The sequence below is a fragment of the Castanea sativa genome, chromosome 10, assembly GCF_040712315.1.
Source record: "Castanea sativa cultivar Marrone di Chiusa Pesio chromosome 10, ASM4071231v1".
Classification (NCBI taxonomy): domain Eukaryota; kingdom Viridiplantae; phylum Streptophyta; class Magnoliopsida; order Fagales; family Fagaceae; genus Castanea; species Castanea sativa.
This window is the reverse complement of record NC_134022.1, coordinates 38,148,864-38,159,778: the sequence shown is the minus strand read 5'-3', so window position 1 is coordinate 38,159,778 and position 10,915 is coordinate 38,148,864. Positions and strand designations below refer to the sequence as shown.

Below are 10,915 nucleotides of genomic sequence, written 5' to 3'. Positions count from 1 at the left end.
AAGAGCGATGAACTATAACAATTTATTGTTTTGCCGCTTGCTCTTTTTCAATGCAAAAATTCGGCACTCGGCCAATAAGTCATTTTAGGGTGCCATTGACACTGACCGAGCATACACTTGCCAAAGTTTTCTTCTCCATTTCTCTTTTGATGTCTTTGAAGTAGGAAATGTGATTTAGGGACAGAGCGTTTATGAATGTGGCACATTCAGGTGATGAGGGCAAAGGAGATGGACATCACAGTTGCTTTGCTCCATTTATTTGATTTAGAGATTAGGTTTCTTTTGGTTGTTGGGGTTTGAAAAATGGGATTTGAGGCATGGTTACTGATGGATCCGTGTGTTTGAATGTGTGTGGGTGTGTTGATGTTTGCATTTTGACTTGGGTTTTGGGGTTGTATTTTGATAGATCTGCGATTTATACTTTGATGGTATTGCTTGATTTGATTTGTATTAGTTTTCTGGGTGTATGTTCTTCATGTTTATGTATGTTCTTCATGTGAGGAGTGTTTTGATATGTTTGGGCTTTTGTTTTTAACATATTATGTGTTAGAGTAACGGCTGAAGAAGAGGTGGGTTACGGATCAGTAATGAAGGAAATCACAGGTAGGTAAAGTGTCAAAATTAAAATCACTGGTAAGCAAGTCAAATTAGAGGCAAACCACAGATGAGTAAAGTGTAATTATTCCTAAGAAAAAAGTTACACGGCAAAATTTTAAAAGGAGAATCTAAATATCAGAACCTAAATACTGTACCTAAATCTTGTCACTTTCAAAAAAAACAAACAAACCAATCCGTTAAGAAAAATGTTGGTTAAACATTCTTATTAATTAAAAACATTTATTGAGATACACTCTATATTACATTAGTTAAACTAGCATGTAAACTAGTTGAACTATACGAGAAAGGTCAACTAAAGGCCACTGGTGTAATGTCAACCATTGGTGTTCCAATTAATACTTAAGTCACTAATCAAGCTTGTTTCTATTATATGCCCAAATAGATTTTTTTTTTTTTTTTTTCTGTGTGCACACTTTGTTCACCCTTCTCTTAACCTTTAAATATTGCTTTACAATCAATACGGCTAAGGAGAATTTTAGTAGATGTTGGTGAGAAGAAAGAAGAAACTACTCCAATTTTAAGTAACAAAAAATCTAACTATGACAAAGAATCTTGTTTACCATGGTTGCACAAAGCATATCATCATCAAACGACACTTCATTAGAGGGGTCGTGGTAGATGATGAGATTCAACTTAAATATTGCAGGACCAAAGATCAACTAGCTAACATCTTTATTAAAGCTCTTCTAAGAAATAAGTTTCAATACCTTAGTGAAATGTTGGGTGTCACACAATAAAACATTAATGGATGTAAAAGTTAATGCTTTTTGTACTTCCTATTTATGTAGTAATTTCCCCTTGTATTTTAAACTTGCATCTTTTATGGTCATTTTCTTGCATGTATCTAGTTGGGTGCATGATGGACAATTATAAGGCTGTCATTTATATTTGAAAAAGATAATCATGTCATTGAAGAAGTTTAGAACATTGTACCCCTCTATTCCAAAGCCAACAAGAGTTTTTCATGTACAGAGTGTTATACATTTTTAGATTTTTAATATAAAACTAGTCAGTATCCCGAGCAATGCACGGAAATGTTTAATTGAATATGATATTTTTTCCCTTTTTCATTTTTTTGTATAAATATGAAATTTAATAATTATGGTATTTATTATGATCATTTTCTAACTATCTATTCTACAATATATTGATAATATATCATTTGGCAAGATTTTAATGGATAATTTAAATTTAAAGTAGATAATTCAAAAGAAATTAAAATATACATATTTTAGAATATTGACATGTAAAATTGTATAACTTTTTTATGTTTCACAATATCATGAGATCAACCAAAGTCAAACATCTTCAGTATTTTTATATATTAGTAGTCTGCAATTTGTGCAACACACAAAAAAATTCTAAATATGAAATTTAATAATTATGATAATTATTAATATGTTTTTTTTTATTGTGTTTGTATAAGGAAATATATATTCTACTACTAAAAGAAAATATGATTTAGTAAGATTTTAACAGAGAATTTAAATATTAAAAAAACTTATAATTAATTAGAAAATATATAATTAAATAATGATGTGTAAAATTATGTGACCCTAAAAGCTTATTCCACTAAATATTATGAGTGCAACTAAAAGGCAAATCTCTTCAATTTTATATATACTAGTCAACAACCTATGCAATGCACCAAACAATCTAATAAAATATGATTTATAAAAACAATTCTTATATTTTTTTTATGTAAATATGAAAGTTGATATTTTGATAGTTATTAACAGAAATTTATTATAATTATTTTTTTTATATGAAACATTATTGAATATGAAATTCGATCATTATGATAGATATTAATGAGTTTTTATTACGATTTTTTTTATATGAAACTATTAAATATATAATTATGGGAATTATTAATAGGTTTTTATTATTGTTATGTTTGTATATGAAACTATACATTCTATTTAAAAGCGTGCATGAATCAGGTTTGAAAGTTTTTTCAACCCAACCCACATGGGTTAAATTGGGTTGGTAGGTTGTACTTACATGTTTCAAGCCTTATAAAAAAAATAAATTTTCATTAATCATTTAATTACTTTTTAATAAATTATTAAAATTTACATAATAGGCCTAAATTATATTGCAAATTTCCAAATTTATCCCAAAAAAAAAATCTTAAAATTAAGGCTATCTACAGATTGGTGTTTCTCTAAGATTTGGACCTATCGCCAATTGGTAAGATGAGTTAGTTCTAGCTTTGGGGAAGAGGGCTTTGGTTGAAACTCGCTAGATCTGGCTGAAATTCAGTAGGAACTGGTTGAAAACTACCACATCTAGTTGAACTATGGTTGGATATGGCAAGATCCAGAATTAATCAATTTAATGATTCTTCTCAATATGTGTCGAGTATAGCTAGTGATTTTTTGAGTAATTATTAGATATTTTTGAAATACATTGATGTTATATGAATATGATGGATTCCAATAGTTAAGTTTATGATAGGATCCAACATTAATATAAGAGAATGAAATACTATCATCAGTGTGATGCCTAATAATTTTCCTTCCATTTCTGCCTTAGCATGTGTTTGCGTGCAAATTATTTTGCGTTTGTGTTTTTGGCTAGATCCCACAGCACTATTTATAACCTAGCCAAAAACTTGAAAAACGCGCATAACCATGCATTCTTAGGTTCCAAACGGCACTTTTCATATTTAAAAATTATTTTGTTACAGTTTTTTCAGCAATAAATTTTTAATTTTCAACAAAATAAACGATATTAAAAAAGACGCTTAATATTTTGACTTTGACTTAATATTTTATGAAACAATGACGTATACGTCCGCTGGTAGAAAGGCATTCTACCAATCAAGATTCCAACATGATCGAGCATAGTTACTAACTCCATAAACTTTTGGCTTCAAGCCATTCTATAAATATACCATTAATTTCACTCTCCTTTAACTCGTCCTAGATATCAACCACAAAACAAAAACCCTTTAAACATCTTCCACCTCTCTTTTAAGTTTTAACTCATGGCTTCCATGAAATATCTGGCAATCGGAAACTCCATTTGTCCAGCCACAGTGGAGGTTTCAGATAAGTCAGGTTGTGTATTAGATGGGTTTTCCTTTAGGAGTAGCAACTTTACTAGGAAGCGCAATGTTCGAGACTTGAGGATCATGAGTGTTGCAACTCATCAGTTGCCGGAAATAGACGTTGCTCCTCCATCATCAAGGGAAAAACAAAGTGATCATGGCGACTGGAATCATGTCGCATGGACAAGTGTGAGACAGGAAAGATGGGAAGGAGAGCTGGCTGTAGAAGGAGAAATACCGTTGTGGTTGGTATGTGTCCACTTTTCTTTTCTTTTCTTTTTTTGGAATAGTTTCTTTATAATCATAATAACATGTGCATGTTGTGTATTAAAATAGAAAAGACCTCATATTCTATTATTCTCCTAATGGGTAATTCTTCTTGCTACCTAAGATACAATCTGAATATTTCTGTCATGTCATGGCCTATTTTGTATTCACAACCGTACCCAATATCAGTGGTGCATGTTTTCCTTTTTTTTAAACCTATTTCCTTCCCTATACGATAATTCTACATAGAATGAAACTTGCCATGACATGATGTCAACAGGCTAAGTATGATGTTTCAACTTTCAACTAATTATGTTCATTCTTTTGGTTTCTTTTTTTAAAACCTATTTCCATCCATATACTACAATTCTACATAGCATGAAACTTGCCATGACATGATGTCAATAGGCTATGCATAGTGTTTCAACTTTCATCTAATTATGTTCAGCTCTGTTTGGATACCGCTTATTGCTGATAACTGAATATTGAAAATACTATAACAAAATAATTTTTAAATGTGTAAATAGTGCCGTAGAACTTATTTTTAATGAAAATTTTGCTGAAAAAAAGAGTTTATGGGTCCCATGAACAACGCACCGGAGCCACTGACAGACACATTTTTCAGTCTTAAGTATTCAAACATACACTCATTCTTTTGGTGCCAATATATATCTATTTTTATGCTCTCTTTTTTTTCGGCTAACCATCTATTTTTATGCTTATCTATTTGCAGAACTACAACTTTAATATTATGTAAGTATTAATGAAAAAAAAAAACTATATTTTTTGGTTCAATCAGGTGGCACTCTAATTGAATTAGGTATGCACAATTTGGATTTGTAATGGATTTGTAGTTGCCGAATGGAGAACATGCAGGAATTTTAACTATTAAAGCTGCCTATGGTTTTGAATCAAAAAAAAAAAAGTTAAGGCTGCAATTTATCCTCTCTCTTTTTTGGTAATATGCATCGAAACAAGAATTGAAAGAAACAAAACTTTTCACGGATTTTACCAAACTCTTAGTCCTAGAGGTATGCTTTTAAAATTATTATTTTTAAACAGCTAATCCAAAACAGACAGATGATTACTGTAGTATAAAACAAAACACGCGCTTTAAGTTATAACATTAGATTACAAAATTGATCAAATCGATGGTTGGATTGTACCTTCCTCATATGAGTATAAAAAAAATAAAATAAAAAATAGGAGGAGATATTAAGCATATTCATTACAGTATATAAATTCATTTAATATTGCCATATAATATCGACAAAAATAGTATTGTGCATCGTGCCCATTGTCCCTTTCTTTTCATACATTAATGGAGATCTTAGGAGGGTGACGTATGTATATGAGTCTCATTCCAAATTATTTTTCATAAGAGGGTCTTACTTACATAAATATTATAGATGGGCCAGAGGTGGGAACAAGCAAAAGTCCACTCTATATGACAAAAATTATTCACAAAAAACCAGATAATGCCTATAATAGTAGACATCCTATGTTTTAGCTATTTGGATTAATTAATGGATAGCCTAAAATTTAATTAATTTCATGCAGAGTGGAACGTACCTAAGAAATGGTCCAGGCTTGTGGCACATAGGGGACTACAACTTTCGCCACCTATTTGATGGCTACGCCACTCTAGTCAAGCTCTACTTTGAAAATGGTCGAGTAATCGCAGGCCATCGCCAAATTGAGTCCGAGGCCTATAAGGCTGCAAAGAAGAACAAAAAATTATGCTACCGTGAATTCTCTGAGGTTCCTAAAACTGACAATTTCCTTTCCTATGTTGGTGAGCTTGCAAATTTATTCTCAGGTGTATCACTAACCGATAATGCAAACACTGGGGTTGTCAAACTTGGTGATGGTCGTGTGGTTTGTCTAACGGAGACACAAAAAGGGTCAATAGTCGTAGACCCCGACACATTGGACACATTGGGGAAATTTGAGTATAGTGACACATTAGGTGGTCTAATTCACTCAGCACACCCTATTGTGACTGACACAGAATTCTTGACTTTGCTACCTGATTTGGTGATTCCGGGGTACTTGGTGGTGAGGATGGAGCCGGGAACGAATGAGCGGAAGGTGATCGGGCGGGTGGATTGCCGTGGCGGTCCGGCAGCAGGGTGGGTTCACTCTTTCCCGGTGACTGAGCACTATGTTATTGTGCCTGAGATGCCACTAAGGTATTGTGCCCAAAATTTGCTCAAGGCCGAGCCCACTCCACTGTACAAGTTTGAATGGCACCCTGATTCTAAAGCGTTTATGCATGTCGTGTGTAAAGCTAGTGGCAAAATTGTAAGTTCACTTCTCTCTTCCATTAAAGTAGATTTCTTTTCTTCTTCTTGTTTCTTTCCACACCTGCGGATTCAAACTCAAATTTTTTCTATAGAATTAAGAAATAATATAAATACATTAAAAATTCATATATATATATATATAAAAGGGGTTTTATAGTTTCGAATCTAATCGTATTCACATTCTTTTACATCATGTAAACATTTTTTAAAATTATGGACGTTTTGTGTTAAAAGTGTAAATATTATTGTTCGGAGTTTATACCTAATAAAGTGTGAAACAATAATTTTCTTATGATGTTATTTGTTATAGATGGGTTTGTTGTAATCTTTTTGTTTGAACTTTATTCATCGAAAAAAAGAGTTCTAAATTTCACTGAATTTTGAAGGTTGCTAGCGTGGAAGTGCCATTATATGTAACATTCCACTTCATTAATGCGTATGAAGAGGAGGATGAAGATGGGAGGGTGACTGCAATAATTGCAGATTGTTGTGAACACAATGCTGACGCAGCGATTCTGGAGAAGCTCAGGCTGCAAAATCTTCGATCATTCAACGGGGAAGATGTCTTACCAGATGCTAGGTATATATCATTTCATATGTATATTTGCAACGAAATCCCTATAACAATGGTATTAGAGCATCCACATCAGTGTATCTAAAATCATGTATAATACAAATTTTTTTCAATTTTACACATTTTGAACTACATCAGTAGAGCTAAAACTGGCTAAAATAGTGTAAACCCATCCCCGAGCTACAGTTCCGTGTAAATATACACGGTTACTGTAGCTCGTTTATACAATATTTTATGATTTTCCTTCGCTCCTTTTTTTCTCTCTCTGATCCGTTTGCAACAGACTCATCCTCTCATCTTTTTCACAACACAGAATATACAGATATAAACTTTGCTCAAAAAAAAAAAACACAGACATACACAAACAAACATGGATCGGTGCTTGACTGGTCGGAGCTCGTGGGTCTTGCCGTGGATCGGAGCTGGCGGATCGGCGATCGGAGCTGGTGGACAGGCGACCGGAGCTCGCGGATCGCGATCGGAGCTTGAGGATCGGCGATCCGAGCTCGCGGATCGCGATCCGAGCTCGCGGATCGCCGATCCGAGAGCCCCGATCGCAGAGCGCGGATCGCCGATCCGCGAGCTCCGATCGCTCTCGGATCGCCGATCGGAGCTCGCGGTTGGTGATCTGAGCTCGCCGATCGGACTCGCGGACGCTGATCTGAGGTGGTGATCCGAGAGGTAGTTGATGGAGAGGGAGAGGGAGAGGGAGAGTCTGAGAGATGGATTTGGAGAGAGAGAGCAAAAGTGAGAAATGAGCTGGTAGAGAGAGAGAGAGAGCGGTAATTTAAGAGTTAGTTGGTGTAAAATAATAAAATATTAAAGAAAATTAATTATTTAATTAAAAAGGATGGTAAGATAGATGAACTGATGTGGAGGTTTTGTAAAATTAAATGTGTAAAATAGAAAAAGTGGGTTTTTAGTGTAAAAGTGAATGTGTAAAATAGAGGAGCTAGTGTGGATGCTCTTAGACATCTAGAGTATACACTTTTTTATACCCTTTATGTTGCTTAGCCTATTAGTTAAAGTTGCTCCTCATGGTCATGGAGCATCAATTTGGAAAATAATAATTGAAAATTTTAGAAAGAAAAAAAGAAGAACCCTCGGAGCAACCGCATCAGTCTAGTCAATTTTTTCCGTCCATTTTACACTAAGAATCTACTTTTTCTATTTTACACTACTACTTTTTTAAAACACTCACATCAGTTCATCTATTTTACAATCTATTCTATTTAAATAATAATATTTCTATAATATTTTATTATTATCTTATCCTTTTCTATTGTCCTTATCTCTTTTTCTTTTGTCCTTATCCCATTTCATTTGATCTCATTTTTTCACTTTCATTTCCACTCCTTTACCATTTTCATTTGATCTCATTTTTTCACTTTTACGGTCAGATTACCTTTCCACCACAAGTCAAGCACAACCATCTTCTTCTTCTTTTTTCTTCCTTTTCTTTTTTCTTCTTTGTCCCATGGTCAGATCAACTCTCCACCACAAGCACCAATCTCCACCACAAGCACCGATCTCAAAGATCTAAAGAAATCCCTCTCGGTCGAAGCTTGCATGGTTGAATCTCTCTCATATAATTTTAAGCATTCTGCCACCATTGAGATTGTATTTTGATTCTGATTTTGGCTTTGGGTTATGGATTTTCAGTTGATGGTTTCATTTTAAGTTGATTTTTTGGGTTTGGGTTATGGATTTTTTGTGGATTTTGGGTAGATTAGGTTTGATTTTCATTGTATTTTGGGTTTCCGTTGTTTTAATGGGTTTTGGTAGTCGTGGTAGTGGTTGTTTCAACGGGTGATGGTGGTGGTGGTTGTGTGGTGATGGTTGGATGATGTTGGGTGGATGGTGAGATCTGCGTTTTGGTGGTAGTGCTCTTGTAGGTTCTGTGCAAGTGTGGGTGTGTTTGTGTAATTGTATGTATCAAAGGAAGAAGAAAATGATGAGTCTAAGTTGGTTTTGCAAATGGAGATAAAAAATAAAATAAAAAATAAAAAAGCCAAAAATGAAATTAATAAAATAGTAGGATACACATCTACAGTAACCGTGTATATATGCACGGTTACTGTAGCAAATATGTAAATATACACAATTTTAAAATGATTGATGTGAAAAAATTTTAAGATAAAATGTGTAAAATTGATTACTTTTTGCATTTTGCAAACTTTTCCCCGTGCGGATGCTCTCACCATCTAAATGCAGTAGTAGTACTCTTATCCAAGCCCGCCGGTGTCTCATGCAGCAAAGATACGTGTAGTGGTACCTAAGCATATCTAGTATACGTCAATTTGCATGCATGGCTTATTACAAGACAAACATGGCTTTTACAAGACAAAATTGTTGACCTTCAAAATTTTTTTATTTGGTTGATTTACTGTGGGCCAATTATGCGAAGCCTTTAAAGTGTGATATCAAGCTAGGTGATATCTGTCATGGCAGAAAATTAATCATGACCGTGCAATAGATGAAGTATTATGATCAAATGACATGCATATTCAAAATTTTAAACCCTTCCCTGCCATGACGTGACCAATAACATCTTGGCTTTTATAAATCCTGAAAGTGATGAATCTGACAATATTGGTGAATATATATGTGACAGGGTTGGACGGTTCATTATACCCTTTGATGGGAGTTCAAATGGGAAATTGGAGACAGCATTGGATCCAAATGAACATGGGAGAGGCATGGACATGTGTAGCATCAACCCAAAATATCTAGGCAAAAAATACAGATATGCTTATGCTTGCGGAGCCCATCGCCCATGCAATTTCCCCAACATCCTCACCAAGGTAAACTTATTATTAATTTACACACTTCCCTATTAAACACCTACAATAAGTTAATATTTTGTAAGGCTATGCTATGTGTGTATTTTAGATATGGTCCATATGGGTTAATAATAATACGATTTGAAATTATGTTGCAGCTTGATTTATTTGGAAAGAAGGCCAAGAATTGGTACGAGGAGGGTGCTGTGCCCTCTGAACCATACTTTGTGCCTAGGCCAGGGGCAACAGAGGAAGACGACGGTAAGTCTATATTTTTTCTTGTTGTTTACTGTGTCCCACTCAACAACGTTTTAATCAAGATCAAGTCCTTGATTCCTTTCCATTTTTGTTCTCAATTCCCAGAATATATTCGTATATTTGGTGTCAGAACTCAAAAAATGTGTAACCTTGTTATGTCCAGAAAATAAAAGGGCATGAGTTTGGCATTGTCTTCTTGCACCTGTAAATGTCACGTGAATTCTTAAGTTTTGTTTGCGAAATTTTCAACAACTTATTTTAAAGAAAATCTTTTTCAATAATCCTAATATCAAATTTGAGGACAATGACAAAATTAAATCCTAATTAATTAATAACGTTGCAATGTAATTGCAGGTGTTGTAATCTCTATGATTAGTCAGAAAAATGGAGAGGGATATGCATTATTATTGGATGGATCCAGCTTCAAAGAGATTGCCAGAGCAAAGTTCCCATATGGTCTTCCATACGGCTTGCACGGTTGCTGGGTTCCAAAGAAGTGAAAATGGTTAATTAAATTACAAGTATCATGCATCCCTTACCCTTAGTCATAGTAAAAATTATGCTCCCATCCAAACTGATCCAAAATGCATCTCCATGCTCATGGATATGCAATGTACACAGACATTATATTGTTATGGTGGTTTTTTTTTTTTAGGCTATATGTTTATATAGTGGTTACTAGGTCAGTTGGTGTGGTTACTATGTTTAAGAAGTGTGCAAGGTCAGGGCTTCTATTTCTCATGATATTTGATTAATTATGTAAATCTTATTTTGTTTGTTGAATGAAATCTTAGTTAGCGTTTTAAAATTTTGTAAATTACTAAAACTGTTTGCTACCAGCCAAATTCTTAGCAAAGGCCAAATGGTTTCTTAGAACACATACATATAGTTTATACTTCATATATGCAATTAATTTACCTAAAATGTACACCACTACTTGTTAATTTGGACCCATTCTGTCAATTGAAGATCATGAACAGGTTAATTATATTACCAAATGTGGTTGATGGGAATTCTAAGGTGAGCATAATTTTTATTTTTATTTTGTATTTAG

At 33.8% G+C, this 10,915-nt stretch overlaps 1 protein-coding gene across 1 annotated transcript; it reads left to right on the top strand.

Annotated features, from left to right (window-relative positions):
• Nucleotides 1-3,537: 3,537 nt before the first annotated feature.
• LOC142614198 (carotenoid cleavage dioxygenase 8 homolog B, chloroplastic) lies at nt 3,538-10,669 on the top strand. Its single transcript, XM_075786749.1, has 6 exons — nt 3,538-3,922; nt 5,501-6,244; nt 6,633-6,826; nt 9,435-9,624; nt 9,762-9,864; nt 10,216-10,669. Exons 1-6 carry the CDS (start codon nt 3,611-3,613, stop codon nt 10,359-10,361), a joined length of 1,689 nt encoding a protein of 562 aa, XP_075642864.1. The 5' UTR covers nt 3,538-3,610; the 3' UTR covers nt 10,362-10,669.
• Nucleotides 10,670-10,915: the final 246 nt, after the last annotated feature.

Coding starts and splice junctions, on each gene's coding strand:
- LOC142614198 (XM_075786749.1), top strand. CDS start 3,611: ATGGCTTCCATGAAATATCTGGCAATCGGAAACTCCATTTGTCCAGCC. Junction 3,923..5,500: donor GAGAAATACCGTTGTGGTTG/GTATGTGTCCAC, acceptor AATTTCATGCAG/AGTGGAACGTACCTAAGAAA. Junction 9,865..10,215: donor GGCAACAGAGGAAGACGACG/GTAAGTCTATAT, acceptor ATGTAATTGCAG/GTGTTGTAATCTCTATGATT.